This window comes from Melozone crissalis, unplaced genomic scaffold (assembly GCF_028551555.1).
Source record: "Melozone crissalis strain CALT ecotype California unplaced genomic scaffold, PUWL_Pcris_2 ptg000027l_1, whole genome shotgun sequence".
NCBI lineage: Eukaryota > Metazoa > Chordata > Aves > Passeriformes > Passerellidae > Melozone > Melozone crissalis.
Window position 1 is genome coordinate 70148301 of NW_026535805.1, and position 27856 is coordinate 70176156.

General features: G+C 39.8%; 1 protein-coding gene across 1 annotated transcript in view; it reads left to right on the top strand.

The window, feature by feature from the left end:
- Window positions 1-27856, top strand: part of LRRC1 (leucine rich repeat containing 1) — a 69072-nt gene that overhangs the window by 19909 nt on the left and 21307 nt on the right. The window contains exons 3-5 of the mRNA XM_054280224.1: window positions 9802-9880; window positions 13014-13103; window positions 26773-26829. Coding sequence (XP_054136199.1) covers window positions 9802-9880; window positions 13014-13103; window positions 26773-26829 — 226 coding nt within the window. The remainder of the gene's footprint in view (window positions 1-9801; window positions 9881-13013; window positions 13104-26772; window positions 26830-27856) is intronic.

Consider the following 27856-nt stretch of genomic DNA (forward strand, 5'->3'; position numbering starts at 1 on the left):
TGTTGCTTTTGTAGGAGAGGAGCTTCTTGCACTGCTGTGTATGCCTGTGAGTTGCTGTCTATTTGTGGTCAAAGCCTGGCAGGCTTTTCTGCTGCTCCTCTTGCTTCCATTGAATGTGTATACCAAGGACTTGGTCATGCTAGCCCATAGCATTGGTAATTGCTCTATGCTGGCAGTTTTGCACTGGCTGCCTGCAGTGACTTTCCAGCTGGCAGCAGGTAAGGGGACTCAGATGGTGTGGTCCTCTGTGGAAGTGGTCTGTAACCTTGCAGTTTGGTGTCATGTCCAAGCCCCAAGACTCAAAACCATGGAAAAGATGCAAGTGTGAGTGCAGTGGGAGAATGAAATAGTTTTTTATCTTATTGGTAGATAGGTTATTCTTGTTCTGTTTGCTGATTCAGCTCTTGGTGGAGCTGAGATCCATTACTCTGTGAACTGAGAAGTGATGGGTTTTGCTGTGGCACCTACTGAGGAAATCTCTGTGTGGGCACATCTTGTTAAGCTTTATTTGGGTCTGCATGATGCTTGATACCAAACTCTCAACATGGTTCTTTACTATGATAACCAGTAAGAATAATACTGTTTGTTTAATGTGTACAGTTAATATTTTATACCTACCATAGTGATGAACTCTGGCTACATGATATATTAGTTGCTACCCATTTTTGTAGTTTCTGATTAAACTGAACTTACAACTGTATTGATAGTGTGCTTGTTCTGGATACAAGTCTTGAGACACGAGAATATTCTCGTTTCAAAATCCTCTCTCCTCACAGTTGCCATATGCTGTCATTTATATGAAAATAATTACAGATTTAACCAAAGATGAATGTGCTACTTTAGGATTACCGTAACAGTAGAGATGGTTCCTCACAAGCATGTCAATAATCACTACACTGTGTGAGGAAAGACTACATTGCTGCTATGCAAGGTCTGAGCAGAGTCCAAGACTTTGGAAGTCAGTCTCTAGAAGATCAGTATCCCAAGTGCTCCATGAGCCTGATTCTTAAGTTTTCCTTGCTTCCAAAATGGATCACAGTTACAAATTTAGAAACTTATATTTTGTTTTGTCTTCAGCTCTCAAGGTGCTTGGAGAACTCTGCAAAAATGGTATTTAACTGTCCTACTTTCAGCTGCAGACAATTTGATATTTCTGCTTTTTATTTGAAGTCTTTGTTCTTTTTAGTCATTTTACAACCTGATTGAAAGTATCTTTAGAGATCTTGGTCATCATCAGGACACCACATGCATTGTGTAGTAGATAAATTTTATTCAACAAGTGATTAGAAGGCCAAGTGAGTAGGCCTTGCTGAAGAGTGATGTAGAATCTTTGCTTCGCTGTCTGAGACTCAGCTCACTTGTTTGTAGCAGTGCCTGCACATCAGTGCTTTCCCTTCTTAATTCAGCCACCTGCTCTCCAAGGTGCCTGTCATCTGTACTGCAGGATCCTTCCCTTCTGCCCACAAAGTGAGTAAGTGTTCCTCTTTCCCTCTCCCCCACTGAAAACAAGATAACCAATGTTTTTTCAAACTAGATATTCTGATGGAGGAAAGGCTTGAACACTTGTTTTGGTTCAGCCTGGGCTGGTGATCCAGCTGTTTTATAGTGAAGAGATAAGCTAAGTAGGGAGAAGCACTTTTGAGTCTTCTGATCTTGTCCCGCAGCCTCACATCCAGTCCCTGGATTCTGCTCTCTTGCCTGGCAGCTGCTGCTGTTGCTTTGTGCTCTTGCCTGGAGTCCGGCTGTCCACCTCTGCTACATTTCCACAGCATCTGAGCAGAGACTTCCTCCATGAAATCCTTTTCTTCTCTACTTGCCACCAACTGCCTTAACATGAATGTGCTGATATAGGTCTGGTGGTGAATAGTGAAACCTAGGATGCTAAGAAATAGATGGGAATTGATGCTTTCTTTCTCACTGGACAAGGAAAAATCCTGAAGCCAGCAACCTGTGCTGGAAGGCATTATAGTTGACAAATACATCTTTTTTGTTAACATATGCAACTCCTGGATGTTGCTTGTTTGCCTTCTGAACTGATTGGTGTGCAAGTGACTGCTTACAGACAAACGAGATTTGCTCTCCTACTCCTGTATGGACATGTCTTATCTGATACAAGAAAGCATCCTGTGAATGCAGTTGCTGCAACCCTGGTGTGTACACCTGAAAGTAATGGAACACCCCACCAGAGACTGTTGTGTTCTGTATGGCGGTAGAGTAACTTAAGTCTGCATATGGTAACTGCATATAGTCTGAATAGTAACTGGTTTTTGGTTTTGTGGGGATTTGGGGGATTTTTTTGTGCTAATGAAAGCAGAGCAGACTTGGAGATAAGATAATTTTTTGCTCTTTTAGATGGCTGCTTGCTAACAATTGTGTTGCATGTTTAAGTTTTGATTTTTTTGAGTTGGGCTTTTTTTGACACATCTGATTTCTTGTGACATACCTTTTCTTTGTATTATCTCCCATTTCTCCCTTGAGGTTAGTTTAATATTTGTGCTTAAAAACATCGTCGCTTTAATGTCTTACACATGAGGTTCAGGGATTGATGTACAAAGGAGCAGATTAGGGAAGAAAGAAACACCTCCTGCAAATGACTTTTGGACTCTGGAGCTCTGCACAGTGCCTCAGACATGTAGAAATTCTTACTTACTTTGAAGAAGTGATGTAAAAGTGAATCTGATTTGTGAATCTGTGTCACTAAAATCAATTTGATGTCAGTAGGTTGGAAGAAGAGGAGAGCTTTATATGCAGCAGGAGAAGTAAGGTGAGGAGAGAAATTACTGGACCATGTCGTTGTGCAGGGCTTCTCATCAAGGAGAGGGAAGAAGCAGCAAGTGGTGACTGTGATTGAGAAAGAGAAGATAAATGAAATCTCATGATAGAATAATTTAATTAGAGAAGTCTAGAAGATGTTATTTTTAAATGGATTGCAGAAAAGTGGATTTTTCCATCATGGCATGTTCTGCCAGATTTAACTGTTCTTTCTGATGAGACTTTGCTAATGTATTTATGTGTGCATCTAGCAATAGTGCCTTCATACAAAGCCAAAGGAAAGCTGTGGAGAGGAGCAGGAAAAGTTGGGGAAGAAACCTTAGGCCTGCCTCAAGTGTCAGCTGGAGTGTTAAACATCAGACAGTACATATAGGAGTGACATAAAATAAAAACTTAATTTTCTGAATAATCTAGCTTAGAGATGTTAAAATGGTAATCTGCAGACAAGTTGTTAGTGCTTGTATTCACAGATTTGCTTGGGTTTCAGTTTCCATTTTATTGAGAATGTAAGATGACATGACAATGAAGTTAATGAAGAATTAGTCTGGAATAAATTTCTCTCATCCACAGCTTCATAGGTAGAATACTAGTTTTCACAATTTTTACCCTTACTTCTCAGACTAAAAGTATTTAATTCCTATTATCCTTGAGGTCCAAGGTGAAAATTCTTATAAAAATATCTCCATTAACTCTTCTGTTCAACTCTTGACTGGCATGTATAAGTGAAAAGGTAGAGTACATAAAGTTGTTGTCAAACTTGGGCTCTTGCACCTAATTCACCTGTAACTATTTTTTTCCTTGTGATCTGGTCTTCCAGCTCTTCCCTCTCCCTCCCCCCTTCTTTTTTACCTCCGTTTCAAATTTACAGCTCCTGATCTCTGTTCCTGCTGCTGGCTGCAGCTGAGAAGGATAGCCTGTTGAATTATAACATGCTATCTGTTCAAAAATCCAGCTTGTTCTTATGTCCCTGCACAGTTTTCTTTCAAGTAACATGTCCAATATAAATGTATGTGTGAAATGCTGTTTTGTGAGGACTTTGTCCCTGGTGCCTCTGGTGTTTTGGAAAGGGATGTTTCCAGAAGCAGTGAGGAGGAGAAATGAGACATGTCTCTTCAATTTCTTGTTAATTATTCAGTAAGGGATTTACTTGAGAAAATGCAACCTGAACCTGTTGGTGAATTTTCCTTAAAGCTTTAAAGACAAGTCTTGAAAGAACTTTATCTCTTGTGTGTTGTATATCCTCAGCTTCAGAGCCTGAAGAGGAAAATGTTGCAGCCTGTTAAAAGAACCACTTAATCTCAATAGATTTTGCAAGAACCACATGACTCCTGTCACATTGTGCCCCAAAACTTGTAGCACTTCATCACAAGAGGTTGATTACTTCTGACTTCAGGGCTAGTAGCAGAGTCTCCTGGTTTCAAAAAAAGAAACCTGTCTGATCAATGAGAATGTCATGATATCAGTATGGAAATGGAGGGAGAGGATGAGTAACCTTCCTCCATCCCTTCCCCCTGCAGGATCAGACCCTCGGGAGCTGCATTTGGGAGGGTGCAGAGATGTGGTGGGGACATTTGTGTCACAGCAGCCTGCTCAGCTGTGCTTTCCAGCTGGAGAGCCCTTCAGAAAGACAAACAAATGCTCGCAGCACAAATTCCCACTTGAAAGGTATTTGACAAAGTGAGCAGTTTCCTTCCATGTTTAGCAGAGGGAGGAGAGGTGGAGAGCAGGGCTGGAAAACTGAGCTTTTCCAGGAGCAGGCTTCTCAGGGATCCCTGTGAGAAGGTGGGTGGCACAGAGGAGCCCCCCTGGAAGTGACAAGAGAACCTTCAGGCTCCTAAATCACTTGAGCATTGTGGTGCTTAATGCTTCCATGGACCTTCGGTGTGTGTGGGTGTATGTGTAAATACTGTAGTTGATAATGTATATTATATATGTGAAAAGAGGGGGATGAGAAATAATCTGTGTATTGAATTGGATGGATGAGACCTGTTTTGCTGCTCATTATCTCTCCTGAGGGGTAATGCTGCATGGATTCACAGTCTTTGAGTCTAGAATGGGCTTCCTTGGGTATAAATTTGGTGTAAACTAATCAGCTGTTAAATTACATTTATGAGTTACTACTAGATGCTAAGCAGTTAAAGGTGTTTTATGTAAAAGTTCTGTATATACCTCTTGGTGGACTTTCCACTATGACCAGGTAAATCTGTTCTGCTGATTCTGGCTGGGGTGTATGCAGTGTGCCAGCTCCTGTGCTCCTAAAACACAGTGCTCTGTGTTGCCTTCATAGCTGGAAAATATGACTGCATCCAGTAGTTGCTCCCTGAAGGACTCTTGAGTGTGGTAAACTCTCCCTGAGGAATGTGGGGCATCTCTAATATCTGAGAACTCAGCAAAGTTCTTGCAAAAATACTTTTTTGACCTCTACCCTTATACTCGAGAGTCACTGTTTGAGTAGCTCTGGTCTGGCAGCCCTGTCACAGCCCAGGACTTTCCTGGCCATTGGTGTTGTGGTATTGATTAGGTGTTGGAAATTATGTTCAGTGTTGCAGGATGTATAAAGGATGCTAGCTGTACTGTAGCCTTTGTGTAGATGGAATATTATCAATTCTTGAAACTTAACATAGAATGCTGGAAAAAATGTGCCATACAAAAATTTTATCAGTTTAAAAATAACTATCCCAGCAATTAGAGGAAGAAAAGTGGGGGAATGTGGATTGACTGATGTAACTGTTGTAAAAATCTTCCAAAAAAAAAAAGGTGGGGGGTAGAGGAGGAAAGGATTATCATCAATCAGAAGGATTTTCCGAAGTAATTTCCTTATCTAGGCAGTACAGAATTCCCTAGTGTCAAATTTACTTCTAAAGTTACTTGTACAGGCCTTGCTAAATTGTTAGCAAATTCTTGTGCAAACTGTAACAATAAACATGTAAACATCAGAAGAGGTGCTTTGAATGGAGAGGGGGACACATGCCCTCTTGTATGCATGACTGCTGAGTCTGATTTTGATCCACTGCTGCTGCCACAAGTTCATTTCTGCTGTCAGTGTATCTGTACTGTCACACGTCACAGGGCTTATGTTTGGTTTATGGCTGTATTATTAGCAGTGCTGCACAATCTGCATACCAGGACATCTGGGGCAGCGTGTAAATGCAAAGCATTCATCAGAGTGTAGCATTAGAAGAATCCTAGATATTTAAGTAGGATTTGAGCTGGTTATCCAGCAGTGGCAAGAAAAGTATTCAGCCTTACTGTTGCTGATACTGGCAGGTACGTATGTGTTAATGTCTGTAACAAAATTGAGTACTCAACACTAATGGTGAAAGGTTCTTAATCCATCAAGAGACACAAGGACTTCTTTATATATTTTAAAATCCTCTGCTGCATTCCATTGATTATGTCAGTGGTTTTATTATGGACCGTTATCTTCTCTGCTACAATGATCACTCATTCATTTTGTCATATAGTAAAATGTGCCTCTTCTTTTCTCTTCCGAATTCATTTATTCAATGCAGTGTTACACTAATCTTCACACATAGTGATGAAGTATCTTAACTTGTGTTTTGCTTGAGAAATCTTTTTAAGATGCTTGGCAATGAAAATAAGTTACGTTTCAACCTTTTTGAATTCAGTAAATGTATAATGATCCTTGCTTCAGACAGCTGCACTGAATTTTTGTCCATCCTTTTGTCCATATTAGGCAGAAGAGAGAAATGAATAGTGAAAAAGAATCAAGTGAGGGGGATGCACTTTACAAAATCAGAGAATGGGTAATATTGGAAAGGAACACAGTGGGTCATTGATCCAACCTCCCTGCTCAAGCAGGATTGTCCTGTACCACAGGATTGCATAGGATTGTGTCCAGCTGATTCTTGAATATTTCCAGGGAAAAGATTTTACAGCCTCTCTGGGCAACCTATTTCAGTGCTTGGCCACTTGCACAGTAAAGATGTTTTTCCTTATAGTCAGGTGGAACTTCCTGTGCATCAGTTTCCATCTGTTGCCTTTTGTCCTGTTTCTTGGCACTACCAAAAAGAGCCTGGAAACGTCCTCTTGACACCCTCCCTTCAGATACTGATAGACGTTGAGGAGATTCCCTCTCAGTTGTCTCTTCTTGAGGTGAGCAGGCCCAGGTCCCTTAAACTTTCTTTGTAAGAGAGGTGAGCTCCTGTCCCTTAATCATCTTTTGGAGCTGTTTCAGGAGCTCCCTGTCTCATACTGAGGAGCCCAGAATGCGACACAGCTCTCCAGATATCTACTCACAGCTCAGTGGGTTCTCTGCCCTCTGTCCTTTCGTTCAGTCTGCACCTACTGGGTTTGCCTACAAGGTTGTTGTGGAAGACAGTGTCAAAAGCCTTGCTAAAGTCCAAAGAGACAATATCCATTGCTCTCCCCTCATCCATCCAGATAGTTGTTTCATTGTGGAAGGCAATAAATTTCATCAGGTGTGAATCCATGCTGACTATTCCTGATCACCTTCTTATCATCTATTTGAAGGGACTGAGGTGAAGCTGGCAGGCCAGCAGTTCCCTGGGTCCTCCTCCTTGCTTTTTTTGTAGACTGGGCTGACATTTGCTTTTGTCCAATTCTCAGACACTTCTCTTCATCCCCATGACCTTTCAGAGATGATCATGAGTGGCCTGGCCATGGTGTCCATCAGCTCCCTCAGCACACATGAGTGTGCACCAACAGGGCCCTTGGACTTGTGGAAGTCAAGTCTGCCTAGGTGTTCTCTAACCTAATGCCTCTTGTCCATGGAAAACTCTTCCTTCCAACATTACTTTATCCATGTCTCCTAAGTCGGAGATTATGTGAAAAAAACCCACGAAAATGACATTTCTCTTGTTTTTGCTGTGTCTGTTTGCTGTGTCTCTTCTTTTTATTGAAGAATTTTGGTCATGTAGTGACTTCATAGTCTGGGAAAGCACATTTTATTTCCAGAACAGATTCAGTAATTTGCAAATACATCCAGACTATAAGCAGTACCTATACTGTGTTTTTGCAAGTGATATCTTATATATGTTGGAGTAATTTTTCCTTAGCGTAGGTGATTGTTGGCTTTTACAGGTAGTATCCAAGACTGTTACAACAGAAAAAGCATGTCAAAACAGTTTTGTTGAGAAGGCATATTTTCTGGGTTTTGTAGTACCTCATACAGAAGTACAAGAGAAATTATTTGCAGAATGGCAGTGAAACTGTATTTTGGGAGAGGAAATCAGTAGCATGATTAGTTTTAGAAATTTCTTCTTTGAGGATTTATCTTCTGCTTTATATGTTATGTTTTTATGTATATATATTTTTTCCCCAAACAAATTAGGATAGTTATTTTTACTTTAGCTTTACTTTTTGTCGTTTGCTTGTTGGTTTGTTTTTAATCAGTGAGAATGATTGTCATGCTAAAGTGTGTATCTCTGTGGGAAAGGGTTGTGTGTGTACATAAATGCATTCTAAAGTTTGTGGATGCTGGCTTGGTTGCAAAGAAATAAGTAATTCTTCATCCTCAGAAGGTTTGAAATAGAGATGCCCCTTCCAGAATGTTTCCAGCCAGTTCCCAGGGAAGAATAGCATGAAGACTGGATAGTGGATGACATTTTTTACTTGCTGTTGGTTAGCCAAGTTCAGTGTCTGTATTTGTTGTTGCTGTAATGCAAGATAAAAGTTCCAGTGTCTATTTGACTAGATTTAGATGAGATTTTAGGAGGAAATTAACTGCTGTGGGGGTGATGAGGGACTGGAACAGGTTGCCCAGAGAAGCTGTGGATGCCCCATTACTGGAAGTCTTCAAGGCCAGGTTGGATGGGGCTTTGAGCAACAGGGTCTAGTGGAAAGGTGTTCCTGCCTGTGGCAGGGGGTGGGACAAGGTGATGCTTTTGGTGCTTTCCCACTCAAACCACTCTGTGATTTTGTTCTGAGTTGGGAAGCATTCAAAATAGATGGTTTTGGTGAGATTACCTTGCAAGAGATGAACCTGGTGAGCAGGTACTTTCCTCTTTTCTGTGCTTCTTTCTCCATCACGCCTCTTTTGGTGAGGAAATCTGAACAAATTTCATGGGTATTCAATTCTGAGTTAGTCAAGTAGGTAGGAAAAGAACTAATTTCAATTTTTTTTTCAATGTATTTAGATCATACATGGCTGGTGAGGTCAACGGAAATAGCCAAAGTCTTTGAAACACAAGTCCAACCTTTACCTAAAATTTTACTTTTTTAAAATTACTTTCAGTCATAAAGATTTATTTTGACATTCAAGGAAACATAAATATTTGTTTAATTTTTTGCTGGATCTCAGTGGCAGTAAATAGGTACTTAATCAGAAGACTCACTGCCTATTTGTGGATATTCCGTTTGCTGTGAGGGTGCCAGAAGACAATTTTATTTCTAAGATGTACTTGACTGGAGCATATATATGTGCTGTATAGAAGTTCCTTCAAAAAAATCCACCTGTTTTCATGTACAAATATCTCTGTTTACTTCCTGGCAATCTGAAATGGTGTAGTTATGGTACTACTTATTTGCAACCTGTCACTGTAAATATAATTTTTGAATTACTTGTCTGTGGTGTAAGGGGGGTTGTTTCTGCACCATGAGTGTAAATTGCATGTGGAGAGACTTGCACATTCTGTTCTTCCTTCCACTGTTTTCCTTTCCTGTGTTCTTTCTTCCGCTACAGAATGTGGTCATGTATTGATCAATTCACCAGAGGTTCAGATTATAATTGGCTCTTTAGGGCAGCCCTAGCATATTGGTTGTCAGATTCTTTTGATGGGCAGAGTCTGATAAAGATCAGTCCAAGGACAGGTGAGTAGTAGGAAGATGAACATGGAGTAGGAGGAGAAAACAGGATGTGAAAAGCACAAAATGGGTCTGCTTCTATAGTTCTGTACTTGGACAGGGAGCAGTCTTGCATGTTAAAATGTCTTGAAAGATACCAAGATAACACCTTGCAGTAGTGAGTTACTTACTGACATTAAGCAGTAATTTCAATGCAGATGCCATACAGTTACTGACAATTTTTTCCTTTTTTTTCTTCTGCAGATATTCCTGAAATACCAGAAAGCATCTCATTCTGCAGAGCGCTACAGGTAGCAGATTTCAGTGGCAATCCACTGACTAGGTAACTTCACCTTCTTCTTGGTATATGTCGTACCAGAATTGCAGTCCTGCTGTAACAATTATGATTTTACATAAGCCCTTGAAAATTGTGACCCAGAGCGTTTGCCTCTGGCAGGGACTGCAGCAAAAGTTCAGATTTAAAAAGTAATGTGCATCCTTTTTTGGGTGGGGATGAAATTTGTTAGCCAGCCAGAAAAATCTCATTTGGTAAATCTGATTGTCTGTAAAATGATTTTCATTCCTTTTCTTAAATGCATAGCAAAACCATGTTCATACATGGGAAAGATACAGCAGTGCTTAGAAGGAATCAATTGGCACAAACCCAGGTGCCTGACGATTTGGAATAGGCTTTAGATCAGCTGCTGCAGATAATGGCTTTTACTAATGATTAAAGCTTGGACTAGCATTTCATCACCCTGCCGTCAATTGGGACACAGTGACATGCAGTAACATGAGGCAGAAATGTGCTGTGTTTGTCAGTGGCTGCTGAGTGCTGCCTGCCTCTGTTCTCAGCAGCTGAGGTTTGGGGATTATGCACACTTCTAGTATGGAAGAGGAGTTTTGTTTACATTTCTCTGTTCAATTTGCTAAAGAATTTGGAATTTATCTAGTAAAGTGAGGGTGGAGCTGGCAAAGAGGAGGTGATTTGCTAGTTAAAGCCTTTGAATACTATTTGGAGAACTATTTCTTGAACCAGCCGTTGCCACAGAGCTGCTTTGTGATGCTGAGCAAGTCACATAAGGCAGAGTGTTCACAGTGGGTGCTCAGTGACCTGCTTTGCTTTGTACTGAGTTACTTGCAGGGCTGGCTGGCTGGCTGGGCTGCTGCAGTGCTAACAAACAGGAGTCTGTAAGAGCTTAAGCCGCTCCAGTGGTTTTGCAAGACTGCTTCTCCCACGTGTACAGCTCAGATTCTTCAGAAGTGTGCTTTGAATATTGCCCATAGTGCCTCCTAAGTTCTCTGAAAGTCACATCGCTGAGCATTAAAGGGACACTTGTGGTCTTAATCCCCCTGGCTCTGTAGCCTATTTATATAGTGAGGATAATAATACCACAAAAATCCGGCAAAGCAAACTGAGGCTGAACTGATGTTTGGATACACAAGTGGTGAGGGTCACTGAACAGCTTTTTTCCAGGCATCAGTTGCAGTGTATAAAGCTCAGATCTGTGTCCCCTGGTATTGAAATCAGAAGTGTCAGTAATAGTATTCTAGTTACCCTCCTTCATTCATTCTGTGTGCTCAGTAAGGCCTGAGGCCTGAGTAATGTGTTTCCTTAAACAATAGCTGTAATGCACAGCTACTGCTCTGTGGAATTCACAAAAGAGTTTTTCAGTGATGTTGAAATAGATCTCCTAACTCTGTGTTGATAATTTAAGGGAATTCTAAAAATTCTTGATAAAGTGGCTCCTAAGCATGTGCATGTCCTGGAAGACATCACTCCAAGCAGTCCAAGTTAGAAAGCACAGATTCCAGGAACTGTTTACATATGGTTGCCAGGTATTTCTGTGATGAGATCCAGAATTTCAGTTTTACCTATATAATAGCATGTGAGTTTTTACACTGATTTGCCCAGGCAAAGTGGGAAAGTCAAATAGTTACTTTTGTGTAATATTCTGGAACATTTTTTTAGCCATTGATTCTTGTCTTTAATTCCTCTAAGCTTAAAAGCCAGTTGGAGATCTTTGCAATCAATGTCCTACCACTAATACAGTACGCTGCCTCATTGTCAAATTTAAATCTCTGATGAAACTGAGCATTAAAGATGGCTGGCAGACCATTTTTCCAGCTGTTTTCAGATTATTTCTGGTTTATATATTTATATCAGTAAAAAGCAGATGCATTTATTTATATTTATGCACATGTATAGATTAATTTTAGATATGGAAGTCCACTGCCTGCTGTAGAGAGACTAGAATAGTTCTAGTTGGAAGGGACCTGCAGTAATTATTGACTCCAGCTACCTGTTAACATCAGGGTGAGCAAAAGACAATCAAATGATTTAAGGCCACTCTCAAACCTGTTAAGAGTCTAAATGGTAATGAGTGGTCCCAGTGGAGCTTTTGAAGCTCCATTTTGAAGATATTGAGCATCTTCTGTTAATAAGGTCCAGAATATGAAGTAGTGCAGTACAGAATTGATCACCTGAAAACTCCCTTTCACCCCACACTGTAATTTGCCTTTTTCCTTCTCCCCATCCCCCCTGTGCAGAGTTGTATTTTCCTGTTAATGTGTCTCCATTTCAGGTTACCTGCAGGTCATACCATGTGCCTTGAGCTGGGTGATGGGGAGAGCAGGAGCCAAACCAAATGCTACAGCTTGATCTTGTGTTGCATGCTCTGGGGGCTGAGCAGAAGTTGAGTGGCTGGGCCAGGGGCTTCTGCCTCTTTACCTAATTGGCCCCCTTAGCTCATCCTGTCTCTCCTGCAGCTGCAAACTGAGCTTCTTGGTATGGCCAGTGAGCAGCAAGGAGCCCCTCAGTGTGAGGGAGTGGAGAGCCACACCTTGCAGAGCACCAGCTGGGTGATGGATCTAAAGGCTTTGGGAGCTCTGCAAGTGTTCTGCATGTGGAATACATTTTATAGTGTAAGAAGGAGGGGTTAACGTGCTGTTGTGCTGTGAACCAGTAAATGTGCAATGCTGTAACAGCAGAACATTGTCTTCACAGTGAACAGCATGTTTCTTCAAAAAAGCAGCAATTGAAGAGCAGCCCAGCAGCTAATACAAAATGGCCATGATATTAGCCTGTATGTAACTGGAGCCTGAATAAGATTAAAATTTAATCATTTTACCATTTGTTCATACAGGAAAATAATAGTTAAAAAGTTTGTGTTATTTTTTAATGTGTTTGATTTTGTTTTTCAGTTTTGTGAAAATGCTTAAAATGTTCTCAAGCCCTATAGCATTTTGAAGTTGCAAATTGGGTGCAGGGAAGAGAGTGGTATATCACCTGTTCTTTGACACAGAAAAATCTTTAAAGTCCCTAAATTTTGGGTGGTTTTTAATGATACTTAGAATTTTCTGGGAGTCATTCTAGAATCTGGGCTTTCCTCCCTCTGTGTGTATTTGCTAGAGTCTTACTCACATGAAAGAGAGTAACTTCTGGAAGTCCTTGATTTGAATTAATATCTCCACAGGTTGCCTGAAAGCTTTCCTGAATTGCAGAATCTGACATGTCTTTCAGTAAATGACATCTCTCTGCAAGCACTACCTGAAAACATTGGGAAGTAAGTTCTTTGCACTTTATTACTTTTTAATTTTTTTTCTTTATTGTTGCACTTCTTTTATAAATGATTCACATAATTGTATTTAATATGTCTATAAAATTATTTACAGGTCTATCCTTATTTTTTTCTGTTCTTTCAAGTTGGAGGGATCTCTTAAAAAAAATCCTAAAAAATGGCATTTTCACTTGCCATGAACAGGTTAATGCAGAACTTGTAGTGTGTATGTGTACAGTTAAACTCTGTTCTTTAGAATTTAAAATAACTTGGAATTTTAGGTGCAAAATTAATTCGGTGTTTTGTCATGCTGATCTGACCTTTTGCTTTCCTAAGTAGACCATTGATCCATTATTGTGAACATGTCAGATGGCTTGCAGCTTAGCTCAAAACCAGGCAATTGCTGGCACAAGAACAGATGGGTAAAAGCTGGCTGTGATCAGGATGGAAATTTAGAAGCTTCCTAACTAGCTATGGGAGCAGTCTGGTTTTGAAAAAAACTTCCCTGGGAGCTGTGGAGATGAAAATTCATGGAACAGCTTTTAGGATGAAGTTTTATGCATTTTTAAGATGTTTGTTCACTCTGGAAAGTAGATCAGCCTCGCAAGGAGAGACTTTCAAAGTGGATACATGTGGAAAGTGAAGTGAACAATGTTTATGTGCCTCCTTTTGACTGAAATCAACATCCACACTGGCAGATGGGAAATCTCTTTCCCCTTAGTGGAGGGAAGGGTGTCTTTTGCAGTTTGAGGGAGAAGTAGTAGTTCCATGGCTCCTCACTTAAACATTTGAGAATGACTGTGCTGATTCAGCCCAAAGACTCATCTGGCCCAGCTTCCTTCTGCCATGTCCCTAAGTGGATGCCTGGTGAGGGTTTGGAAGAACAACGTGTGTGTGTGTGTGGGATGACTCTTTTTTCCATCCCCTGACTGTTTCTGGTTCAGAGGATTTCCTGAGCTTTGGATTTTGGTTTGTCTAATTGATAGCCCATAATGAATCTGTTTTGTGTACTTGTCCAGTTTCTCCTTGAGCATATGTGGGCATCTTTAGTATTCTCTTCTGGCAAATAGCTGCACACAGCTATTACCCTTTTTACTGGTTTGTTGTTAGTTCAGTAAAATCCAGATGTTTCTAAAGAGAGGAGTCCTGCAGAAAGGATCTTAATCATAAGAGCTCCTGCAATGTAGTCAAGTTCAGACTGGCATTACTTCAGCCACTTCCCATGGGTATGAGAGCTCCCAGCTGGCATCACACCAGCTGCAACAGAAGTGGAAAATCTCTTTTGAAACCTCCCGCAAGCACTAACAGGTACAGATAGTGTGAGCCCAGTGATTAGGGCAAAGTCTTACCTAAAAATTGCATGGGCCATGTTGTGATATTCATACTGTGAGATATTGGGGTATTCTTCCTTCACTGTAAGAGTTCACATAACTTTTCATGCAGCTTTTTCAGCACTGGTAACTAAGAAAAGGCCTGTTCAAGCTTTGCATTTACCAAAAATCAAGGCAAAAAATTTGGGATCCCATCTGATTCTGAAAATAAATAGAACAAACAGGACAAGCACAATTCCCAAAAGCATGCTGTGGACTGCTGCTTTGCAGACAGTAGCTGCAGGAAGGTTATTGGCTTCCCTGTCACCTCACTGGCTATGGTGGCTCTGCCTTCTTGGTTGTTCTGCCTCTCATTTGGTGGTGTCACTGGTGATAGTCCCTGTTTTGGAGCAGATGTCTGGAAACAGGTACAGTTAAAGTGGGGATACCAGAACTTGTAGTGATGTTGATATGCAGAGCTGTGCAAGAAAGAAAGGTAAAAATTTACCTCTTACTGATCCTAAGCAGTTTTAGCCTGAGCTCTCACAGAATCGAGCAATGCAACCCATCCTCTTTTAAAATCAGTATCTGATCCTTGATATTGAAACTAAAAATCTGGTGTCCTCACTTGTGCCGGGAAGAGCCACAGGCTTGTCCTGGTGGTCTTGGTGAGTTCTCATGGAGGGATAGGCTTTATTCAAGTCTGACAGATGCTTTGATCTGGGAAGTATTCCCACATTAGCTGTTTAGAATATGAATATTGTATTTTTACAAAAACATTTTAATCTCATTAGTAGAAACTTTTAATATCAGGTTTATATTTAAAGAAGCAGAAACAGATGTGTGGGGCTGTTGTTTTTGCCTTATCAGGTATTCAAAATAGGTAGGAATGTGTTGGGAAGTCGACAGGAAGCTTGGACTGAAAATGCATTGTTTTGAACTCAGGAGAATGATAATGTTGCATGAGGGAAACTCATGGGGTGTCCACCCAAAATGTACTTGTTCCTGAAGTCTATTGAGGAATGTCCAGCAGAGAGTTCCTATCTGATTCCAACTCAAAATTATTGGGAAGTCTTGTAGTGAACTGAAACCTAAAATCCTTATGGATCACTTGAGAGTGAATTTTACTGATTTTTTAGCATTAGATCTGTAAGTAAGAATTTTTTTTTTCAGTCTGGCTACCAACACATGCAACTGTCCTATTTTTGTTGGCAAAATTTTCATCATTTACTGGAAGTGAATTTGATGGTGCTGCCAATCACCTTGTATTTGGTAAAAGCAGTGGAATGCTCTGTGGCTTTTCCAAAGGTAAAACCCATAAATTTGTACTTGTACTTGTTCCTTCCTTTGTTATTTTTCATCTCCTGGGACTCCATTCCCCCAACGCTGGGAGTTGAAAGGTAGTGCTAGTTTTGGTTTTCTGGCTGAGCAGAGTAAGTAAGTCTGTAAAAGATGTTCAGATATGTTTGCAAATGCCTTATTGGAGTTTCAGTATGCTTTGGATAATAATGCTGTTGTTATTTGATGGAATAGGCTGGACCAATGACATCTGCCAAATAGTGAGCAAATATATACTGGTAGTTATTCTACTATAGTTGGACTTGTCTGGGGAAAGATTTGAAGTCCCAGTGCTTTCTGCAGGTCTTCTGGCCACTGGAGTATGTGGAAACTTGGAGAAATGCATCCTGATTGCTTACAGTCTTATGGTGCTGTCTAGGAAATGCCTAGAACAGCCAGTGAAATCTCCAACTCATCTTCATGTAGCACAGAGATCAGTATGCACTTAGTGTCTCTCTCTCTTTTTGAGCTACCTACTTATAATCTTGTGGTGATGGCAATTTGCCCTTAAATGGGGAAAGCAGCAAAAGCAACTGCAAATCTTTTACAAACAGCAGTACTTTAATGTTAGTAAGTTCTTACTAATAGCAGATAATAGAGCTGAATTGCCTTGCTGGGAACCCTTACTGGAAGTGTGTCTTCCTTGTGAATTCACATCTGCAGTCTGTTTTTCCCATGGTCTGATGTATGAGTGTCAGAGTTCAGCTTCACTGTCCCAGGCCAGTGTCTGAGCTTGTTCAAACTGCTGATATGCAGAGTTCCATCAGTACTTTTACTGTGCTGTTAGGCATTCTTCTGCACAGATCTTTTATATTTTTCTTTTCCTTTGTATTGCCAAAAGGAGTATTTTTAAGTACTTACAACTGGACGTTTAAGAACATGGGCAAGGTTTTCCTTGAACCCTTTGTCTTTCCTCTTGCTTATGCATAGCCATGCTCCGAGTATGTCAGCTTTTCTTACTCTGTGTGACCACTTCACTCTGCTTTCCTGGTGCTGTTACATGTGCTGTATTTTCTTGCTGGATTAAGCCTACTTCTTTTAAGCTCATATACTGTTTCAGGGCTTTCTAGAAAGATGCGTGATGAACACAGGACTGGATAACAGACTAGGTATCCTCATATTACCAGTGCTGCTTTTTGTGTTTCTCTGTGATTTGTGTTCTCTTAACTCATGGTTTGGTTCCTGTTTGGAGTACAGCAGTGAATGGGAGATACTTAAGCTGATAATTAGGTGGGTGCAGTTTGGAGCAGGACTTGTCCTGTTGGCTAGTTGAACCATTTGGAGAGACAAGTTACACCATTTAAGCTGTGAGTAGGAGTGTCTTTTACAGCCTTTCTCAGACTAATAAGAGCAAGTATAATTTCCTTGCCTATTCTGCAGGGCTGTCTGTGTCTAGAGCTGCCCAACAAGCAGGCATAACCTGTTCCTCCCAGCGTGGGTAACATTTAGGAATTTCCCCTTGCTTCCAGGATTATTTTTCTTCAATACTTCCTTATTCACATGGCAGCCAAAACACAGGGCATGACTTTTTCCTGAAATTGAAAATCAGAGTATTTGTACATAAGGATATTTGAATAAATTGGGATGTCTGTGAGGCTTCCTAGTGCATGTCTTATAATAATAGTATGAATACTCCAGCACCTTTCGTGTCCATATGTGTTCATTCTGTAGTGTTGGCTTCAGGCCACTGTAATATTGGCTTTTTCCCAGTAAAGACTGATGATTTTAGAGATCTGCATAGTGGTCCTCCAGCTTAATGTCTAGAAGGAGAAGAGAGATTGTGTCAGCTTTGTGTGTTTGTTATTTATTTGTGGTTCTTAGGCTTGAATAAGATCCAGGTACCTTCTTTGGAAAGCCTTTTATGTGTCTGCAATGTTTAATCTAGCATTGGACTCTCAGAACAGTACTTCGTGAGGAATTGGCCTTAGCTGAAAAAACAGTCATTTCAGCATGAAATGCATATCTGAAAAAGACAGTTATCTGTCACGTTCTCTAAGGGTGCCAAAATCAACTAAATTCTTAAACAGCTGAAGCAAAGGGCAGAGCTTTAAAATCATGTATTTTAAATTATGATTGAAGACCTGCTGCCCATTGGCACACCAGACACCTAACTCATATCTAGTTTTTAGCTTTCAGCATTTTTTCAGCATGGGAAAGATAAAGATTACCAGATGACTTTTTTTTTTTTTTTTTAATGGATGTTAAGCTTTAAAGTAAAAGATTATTCATGACTGGCAGGTAGGGTATTTTGAAAATTCCATACATGGCAGATGAAAAAAAATCTTTCCTCTGCTGTACACAATTTTTATTCTTCCCCTAAAAATACACAGATGGTCTCCTACTTGGACATGATTTCAAAATCCTGAGGATTCAACAAAAGATCACAGGAATATAATGATTTGTAGTATCCCTATCATTCACAGTTTCCCCCTCCCCCTCCACTCTTTTTTTTTAAAGACAATTGCACAATCTGTGATGCAAGGAAGTAGCATAGCTTTATTTTAGCTTGAGAAACTTCTGATGTGGGGAGGGGTGAATTTTTTTAGATGTGAAGGATATTCTGATGCCGATGACTGATGAGTCTGGTTTACCCCCAAGCTGCAAGCAGGCTGAATGGATCTGTGGAACGTTACTACTGAAAGGGAATTACCAGGTAAGCAGAGATATTTTCCTCTTAACATTTGCAGCTAGCAGGTAGAATGCTGAAATAGGCCTTTCATTATGAAAGTGAACATAATGAAAAGAATAGAACAAATGTTGGTGTGCTTTAGGAGCATTGTTTTGGAGAAAGATTTGTTACAGGCATGCTTTTCAACAGTCATGGAACCACAAGTACCCAGAGATTTCGTGTTAGTCACTGCGGGGATGGTTTTGCATATGTATGTTTAATTCTAGAGGTTTCAAAGTTTTGAGCAGCTTTTGAAACAAAATCTGTAATGTTGATCATAGAAGAAGTAGCTGGAGAATAAAAGATCTTCAAAGGCAAGGGTGATCTGCTCAGTGCAGATGGTCCAGAAGCAGATCAGAATGGCATACTAATCCTTAGAATGGGTTCTTGGGCCAGTCTGTGCCTGTGTTTTTCTTAGTGTATGCCTGGATGTTTCAAGTGTAGATATGCATCTGGTGGCATCACACAGAATGGAAAATGTTCTTAAAATTGTGTGGAACAAGACAATTTAATTCTCTTTTCAGGTTTAGCATAATAATGTCTCATTAACATAGAGCCTTACATGATAGGACAGAAGTGATGGGGAAGCTTATCTCACAAATACTTAGAAGGATGACTAATGTAGGTGGTCTGGCTAGGCTGATATAAATAGTATTAAGAACTCCTACTGTGGCTTAACTGAATTTAGCATGGCAAGAAATATTTACAGAGTTTGAGTAGGTAGAGCATTCAGTGTTAATCACAGCTGGTTGGTAAATGACAAAACTGAATGTTAAGAACTCGGAAGTTTATTTCAGGAACACTAGCAATGTAATAGTGAATGCAGTGCCATCTGGCCTTCAAATAAGAGATGTTGCATCCTTTATATTGCACAAGAAAAAGATATTTAACATATCTTTAGCAGTATTTTTTAAAAGTAAAATAATTCCATTTTTGTTGAAGTCATTGAAGATTGATGTTGCATGAATGGATGATATTTTAAAAACAAAAATTTTGTGGTAATAGTGGGCTTAGCCTTCTCAATCCATTTCAGTAGTCTTGAGAAGCAAGTAAGACCAATTTAGATTATCTCTGTAACACATTTAGAAAATTCCTTGGCCATAAGATGGAGAACTTTATTTTTAAAATATAAATGTGACTTGTACTACTGGCCATCTATTGAGGCTTTCCCTCAGTTAGTGGCTAATAACAATTTTTATCCAGTTTTTACTTGTGGAAGATGTGTAGCTTTTTATGAGCCAATTAATGGTATTGACAATTCAATTCAAGTTACTGACTATGCAAATACACTTTTCTCTGACTTTCAGTCAGAGTCCCTGCGTTAAAACCCAGGATGACAAAATTGTCAACTTCATTTCTTTGGTCCCTATTTAAAAACAGTCTTTGGAAGGAGTATTTCCCCACCCTAATTTGCGTCCAATTCTCCCAGCTCTGTAGAAATTACAAGTGTTAAGAACATAATCCTTAATTTCAGATATTGTTAGAAGAATTAATGCTAGGCTGCTGTTCTGTTTATCAAACTCTAGAAGTAGACTGCTATGGCAAGCCTCTTGCCTTTCCCCGATATAATGCTTTTATACATTTAAACTTGAGAGTAAAGAATAATGTTTAATTTAGATACAAGTTACGTGAAGTTGCTTTGCCTCCAAACAGGAGGAGGAGGAAAGCTTTCAAAGACATTTCTGGAAGAATGGTCTTTAATAATACTGGTGAGACAAAATTAACAATTTCATCAAAGTCAAATTTAGTTACTTTGCTTTCTAGTTGTTTTTCCAGCTTCTCTTGTATTCTGACATAGAACCACAGGACTTCATGTGTGTGAAGATCAGTTTGTTTTGAAATAAGGAAGTGCCCTCAATTAGGAAATTAATACTTCCTGTAATTTCTAACTCATCTAAGGATTTTTGGCATTCAGTACCTAAGAATTTGCATAGATCATTCTCCCCTATTGCATGGTGTGGACAGAAGGTCTCTTTTTCAGTTTTGTCAGATTAGCTCTGCAAAAGTACATCAATGCTCTTTTTTATCATTCACATTGTAAAACAAGTTTCTATGAGCAAAAAGTAACCAAGGCAGGACTACTCTGCTATTTGTAGGTTGCCATATAATGGATATGAATTGTTGTGTGGCTTCTGTTGCGTTGGAAATGTCATTACACCAAAAACCCACATGGAGCTGGTTGTTCAGGCACAGGGAAGATAGGTTGTTGGCAGGTGTAGTAACTGGCTGAAGTAATGCAGACTCAGGGAAGAACTGAAGTGGTAATTAACTCTGAAAATGGGTACATGCTACAGGAGCTCTTGAGACAATCCATCTTTAAGCACCTAATTTCATAGAGTGGTTTGGGTTGGTTGGAAGGGACCTTCAGAGATTGTCTAATCCAACCCTTCTGTTGTGGGCAGGAATGCCTCTCATTAGATATGGTTGCTCAGAGCCCTGTTCTATCTGACTTTGGCTTCTAGGGAGGAGGCATCTGCAGCTTCTCAGAGTGTCCTGTTACAGTGTCTCATTACCCTCCTTGTAAAAAATTTCTTCTCCTGGCTGAAAAGTGCCAACTCTCCGAGCCTGTTCTCACAGGATAGGTGCTCCAGTCCTCTTATCATTTTTGTGGCCCTCCTCTGGATCTGCTCCAGCAAGACTGTGCCTTTCCTGTGCTGGGGCCCCTGGAGCTGGATGCAGTGCTCCAGGTGGGGTCTCAGCAGGGCAGAATAAAATCACTTCCCTCGACCTGCTGGCCACACTGTTCTTTACGCAGACCAGGATGATGTGGTTGATGTAGCCTTGGGAGTTTGGACATTTGGTCTTTCCAGGGTTTGTGCAGTTGAGGAAACAATCACAAGAGGAGAAGAGAAAGGTTGCTTTTGGGAGTGATTTGTAACAGGAGCCTATCCCAAAGGTATATGTTGTACCTTCAAATAGTCTGGGTAGAGGTATTTTGAGAGCTAGCTAGTTATTGATTAACTCTGTCATTTTCCTGGAGAATAAAAGGTGCTAAACACCAGGCTCTCAGTGCATTGTTGATCTGCAGCTGGGAGCCTTGTGGGATGGGAGTAGCTTACTAGGAGCCTGTCACATGAGTCTGTAGTCATCTAACTAGCCCCAGCTGTGTCCTGGGGCAGGGTCATACATGTCATTGGTAGTTTTATTTGGCCAGTGGCAATGGGCTGGAATATATTTAAATATGGCTAGTTTAATGCATTTTTATGCCATTGTCAGAGTACCTTATATCTTGAATAGACAGAGACACCATATTTTTTTTCTGCACAAAAAAAAAAAGGACAGTAAATTGCCTACTTTTGGGTCCTTTCCTTCCCAGTGTACTGTCATGATAGATGTTTCAGTGTATATGCTGTATACCCAGGCAGGGTGTCTAAGTACCAGTAATCTTCAGATGCTGGCCCAGTGAACTGAAATCATTTGGAACTGGTGCACTGGTGAAAATGTGGACTAAATCTCCCATTTCTGTGTGCTGTATCCTTGGGCTGTGTTCTGTAGTCATTGCTGCTGCATGAAGAGTGCAATACCAGACCATATTCAGAATCTATACTGTGTTCTTATGTGCAGGACCTTATTTTATTCTGTATAAATATGGGGGCTATGCCTACTCTTCTATCTTTCCCTTCTTTTTGCAGTTTTACAAATGTGAGGAGAAATTACATTTGGGATTTTATATACCCCCAACCAGCTGAAGCTTGCTGGAAGGGGTGTGTATTGTGCCATGGATTTCTGCAGGTTCTTTAGATCTTCATCTCTTCCAGCTTTGCTTCCTTATTTCCCAAAGCCTGTACTGTTGTTGTGCTGGCTCAGCTGAGTGCTGCTTTTGACATAAGGTGAAAAAGTGTAGCTTTTATTAATCAAGAGAAGGGCTTTGTTGAGTTTTTATTGACTGAGCATCTTCAGCTTTTATATCAATTCTTTTTGTCATCTATCCTGTTTCTCCTAGCTTTTCCGACATTTCTCTTTCCATTTCCATAATTTTAGCATTTTTTTTCTTCCCACAAGGAAATAGCATATGTCTTATCATGCTTCCCAGTGCCTCTCTCAGAAACCTTTGCTGGTCTCTGCCAAGGGCTTGGAGCTCCCAGTCTTTTTGCAGGGGCTGTGACAGAAATGGGGTGTGTGTATTGTGCTGTCTGTTGTTACTCCTAAGGCTGACTTTCTGTCCCCATGGGTTGAGGAATATGCTGCAACTGTCCCTCAAGGTTAAAGTTCTCGGATAAACTCATAGCAGTTTTGTATTTTATAACTTTAAAAAATAAAGTACATTTAATGTCTGCTGTATGCTGAAAATGTAATTTCATCCAGAGTAACTACAGAACAGCTGTCTTTGTTTTCTCCTTTTTTTTTTTTTTTAACTTCAGTGATGTTTTTAAACCTATTGCAGTAAATCTCTGTTGTTTAGAGAGTCATCTGTCAGTGAAAAGGTTGTTTTGTGGAACATGGTGGTGCTGATAATCCCCTTGTAATCAGTCCAAACTGACTTGCTTTGGAAGAAAAAGAGCAACAGGCTTTGTTTCTGGTTTTAGTGGATGATTCTAGTCTATTTTTTGTTTTAGAGTAGACTGCTGCAGTTGATGAAGGAATATTTGTGGTATTCCCTGTCTGTAGATTGTGTTGAATTGCACGTTTCTCTTTCAAAACCTGACTGGAACGATCAGGAAAAAACACTTCAGCATTTTTGTCTACTTGGTTGCTCTTAGTTTTGTTCTCAGTGATTGATTTCGCTCACACAATGAATACCAATATTTACAGTTACTGTAGGTAGATTGCTGAACGAGTATATCTGGTTTATAGTGAAACTGACACTTTTAGCCATGTTGTACCTTTAAATTCAACCTGGTTCCAGCCTTACACTGGAAGTTGTAAAGAATGCTGAGATGGAAAACTTGTAATTATTTTAGTTACCTTCATCCTCTGCTTGGTTTGTCTGTTTCCTCGTGCTCAGTAATTTCACACACGCACTCAGTGTTTAAGGTCTGTGTGGTAGCTTTTATAGTGAGAATTATTACAATATTAATACTTTTTTCAACTGCGGTGAAATAATCCCTTCTGACAATGTTTTTTTTTGTATGTTTGTTTTTTGTTGGTTTTTTTTTCCTCTTTTTGCTGTTGTTGTTTTGGTTTTTCTTTTTTCTCCTTTAGAAGATAAATTACATTTGCTTGTGCATTTTCTGTTGGATTTTTTGTTTTGGGGAGTAAGGACTGTTCATTGGAAAGCAGCCTGCAATGCTCTGTGGTGAGTTTGCATTTCTAAATGCAGTTGGTGAACAGCTGCTGATGGGTCTCTTTAGTCTGAGTAAATTAGATTGCTATTGCCTTTGTGTTTTATGGTAACTTCCCATGACTGATATTTCCCTACAAGATAGAGATTGGAATTAGGGGAAGATTCTGAAATCAATAAGGTATGGCTTGCTTTAGCTCTATTCATGGACTTTAGAAATACTGGACTGGCAGTGCACCTGTAAAATTAAGGACATAGGGAAAAAAGTAATTATTTCATTTAGTATATTGTGAAAAATAGTTATTTGTAGCTGAGAAAAGGAAGGATTGCACTTTCTGGAGAGAGTGTTACTAAATCAGAAAAGATATTTGAAAAATACCAAGTCATGTCAACTTTTTCTTGCAAAAGACTCAAAATTGTGTTTCTCAACAGAACGTAAAATCAGAAAAATGTTAGTACAGACACAATTTGTTAAGACCCTGTTGGTAAGTGTAAGGACCAGCTGTACCTCTGCTTTTTAACATACTGGAGATTAGTGCTTCAGTACATCAGCCTGTCTTTTATGTGGTGCTGTTTTATACAGTAGCTGTCACATTTTAGGTTGCAGCGCATAGGTTTGCTGGGAGCCGTTTCTGTAACTAGTCATGATATAAGAATAATAAGTGGGAAATTTCCTTTCATTTTCTGACCTCTTTATGAAATGAATCCATCTTAAACATGGTATTTCACTCTAATGATGCAGCTTTGCTGGTTTAAACTTTGTGGGCTTAAATCTCTGTGTTGGTGGGAAGCTTAATTTTGCTTATTGGGGTCTGCTTATATTCCAAGGACTCAAGACCTTGGAAGAAGTAGAAGGGATAAAGGAGTGTGGCGCACTATCATTTCTTTTGTTCCAGAGCAGAGTTAGGGTTGTGAACGTGCTCTGGGTGAGAGTAGCTGTAGAATAAATAAAGCATTTCTCCCTCAGAAAGCTGTGTCCTTAGAGATGAAAACATAATCTGGCTGAATGCCACAGGAAGAAAGCCTAGGCTGGGGCTGTGGTGGGCCACAGTCACTCTGCAGAGATGCTCACAGGGCACTCACAGGGGCACAGCTGCCAGGGAGTGCTCACAGTGCTGCAGCACAACTGCATCCTTGCACCTTCTTGGCAGCTGTACTGGCCCAGGTGTTTAAGGGGATTTATTCTGTTTTGGATTGAGGATCTGTGCTACTCTCCTTGTGGGGTTATTTTTAAGCAGGATCAGTTTCTTGATCTGATTCACTGGCCTGCCCCAGTCTAATGATATGATGCATCTGGTTAACATGGTGGTTCCCGAGTTCTTGCAGTTGAATATGCTTTTCTGACAAAGATTTCTGTTCAGCCACAGCCAAAGTGGTGTCTGAGGTAAGAAAAGAAATTAAGAGATTGCACCATTTTACTCATCAGTGCTTCAGCGTGATGGGGAGGGAGATAAGTAGATGTGGGGTGATGCGTAAACACAAGATTTCAAGGCAGCTTGGAGATGTGCACATACTTTTTGTATTCTCTTGATAAAAATGAATCATGGACCTCACCTAATATTGAAGAGAAAGTGGAACATTCAAAGGAAGGTGGAAAGAGGTTTCTAGAAAACCTGTGAACACGAGTGTAACGGCAGTCTGTGGGTGGCAATGCCAGCAACACCAGACCCACATTCCTTTTGGAGAGAAGGGTTCTCATCACCCCTTTCCTCTCCCACTTGTTTGGACTCATTGAGGATTCTGGATACCCTGTCCCATCTTGACTTGTGTTTTGTAGTGTTAAAATTTTTATGTGTGAATATTCTCTTGTGTTGTTGGAGTGATGGCTTGCTTATTTCTGTCAATGATTTTGAGTGGCAGTAGCAGAAATATTCTCACTTATCTTTTAATTGAATTTGTAATAGACTTCTACTAAAGTATCTTTGTCTGTATGGTATATTTAAACTGTACTTCTGGAGGGATACAGAACCCAGTGAGTAAAATGTGCTTATTTTAAAAGCTGGAAAGGGCTGCTGAGACCGTAATCAAAGCTGCCATGAGATTTCATTCACTGTTTTTTTGAATGCAGTATGAAACAGGTGCATGAGATAAGGATTTGTTTTTCAGACACCATCAAAAGTCAATCCATGAAAAATTTTCTTTCCCTTTTAACTAACATTAAATCAATTCTGTTGCTTTTCTCTGCTTAGATAACTACTGAAGTTGCAATGTGAAGATTTCTCTCTATTTTTTTTTTCTTTAGGTTTAAGTTTTATTATCAGCTGTTTTTTTACTGGGGCTAACTAATTATTCTGTAATTTGGTAAACTGGTATTGTTTGAGATGAGAAAAATATTTCAGTTTTATGTAGTCTTAATGCATGGACTTGTTTGGCTTTTTTCCCTAAAGTGTACAATTTAGAATTAACATCTGTTTTAAATTTAGTGGAATTCTTGTTTTTTATCTAGTTTTTATTCAAGGCCTAGCACACTGTCCCCCTTCCCTGCACACCAGGACAGAACATATTTCTGTTAGGGAAAACTTACTTGCAGTCACCATATCTGATTTTCATTTTTCCCTGGGATGGCGGAGGATTAGAGCAGATTATAGTGTTGGGATAATGTCTGACTCCTTGTGTTCCATTTAGTCATAAATAAACCCCTGAGAAATCTGAATGTTGCTATGGTGATGCTAGTAAAAGCCTGGGATCTGGAGTAAGCGAGCCGCTTAGCAGCATAATGTCACTTAGAGTAATGAGCACTCTGTCATTAGGACAGTGACGGGCTTACCTGGGGCTCTCTGGCTTTGGTAGCCCATGCCACATTCTGAAAGCCAGTGAGTAAAAGCAGTTCAGATATAATATAGCATACTCTGTTTAGTAGCTTGCAGCTACAAACCTTGTAACAAATGGAAATCTCTGTTTTGTCTGTTTATCTTCTAGCTTTAATGTGTTGAAGTATCACAGAGAAACAAGCAAAAACTTATTCTTTCTATTCTGCCTTTCACAAGATGATCTGGTGTAATCAAAACAACAAAAAATCAGTTTATAGCAACTTGTTTTAAACTGTGTGAATGCACATTTTTCTTCATAGAATATGGAATATAAAAAGTAAACTGGTATTACTGGTATTAAATTTTTTTTTTTTTTTTTTTTTTTTAGTCTTTATAACCTGGCTTCACTGGAACTGAGAGAAAATTTGCTGACGTATTTACCTGAGTAAGTCACATTGCACATGTTTCATTATATTAACATAAAATGTTCTTATTCTTAAAATCTGCTAACATTATGAAACGAAATGACAACTAGAAAAAATATTCAAAGCCAATTGACACGGCTTTGGTAGATACATGAGATACAGCCTTCTTTTAGCAACATTTACTTACATCGTTTACTTCTAGTTGTACTTGATTAGTAGCAGGAACCTGTAGTCTGCATGGAGTGTATTTCTTCCATAAAAAAATATTCTGTATGACATAGAGCATCACCAAACATGTCCTGCATGCATTGGACAAGCTCATCTGCAGTGGGAGTGGTGGTTTGGGTTGTTCTCATGGTGAAATTTTGTAACTGTGAAAGTAGAGCAGTAAGAGCTCCGAGATTTTCACTCTTGACCTTTATAGCATTTAAATAAGTGCTTGTATTCAGGGCTGAGTAGCCAAAAGCTTCAAAAACCTGGAGGTGAAACCCTTGGTAGCAAACTAGGCCTGCTGATATCTCAAGTCTGACTTCACCCACTGTGATTGTTGGAGAAAAGTTATCTAGATGTCTCTGTGTGTATTATGGCAGAGGAACTGGTGGTCTTTTGTTAGACTAATATGGTATCTTTTACTTTGGGGATCCCTTTTGTCTGCTTGGGAGCAGCTTCTTTCTCTAGTGAAGGAATTTCCTTCCTTTCTTCCTTCACTATCTGGTTGCTTCTTGTGAGAGTTTTGGTGACTCCTGTTCTGCTTGTTTATCTAAGAGATACTGTAAAGGATTTAACTCTTTAAAATCAGAATCTCTTCCCCATTTGCTTTGAGGTAATTTTTTCCTGTCAATCTACCCAAGTGCCTTGGTTGTGGCTGTTCATAGCAGTGAGTCACAAGACACTTAATTGTCAGTGGTCAGAAGATAGGAATTGCTAGCTGAGCTTGGCCATGCAGTGTCAGTATGAAGCTATCAAAAACGTTGACAATTTTATTACTCCATGAAAATCCTGACTGCCAGTAATGTAGCTGGCAATTCTCTCTGGTTTTCATGCTAC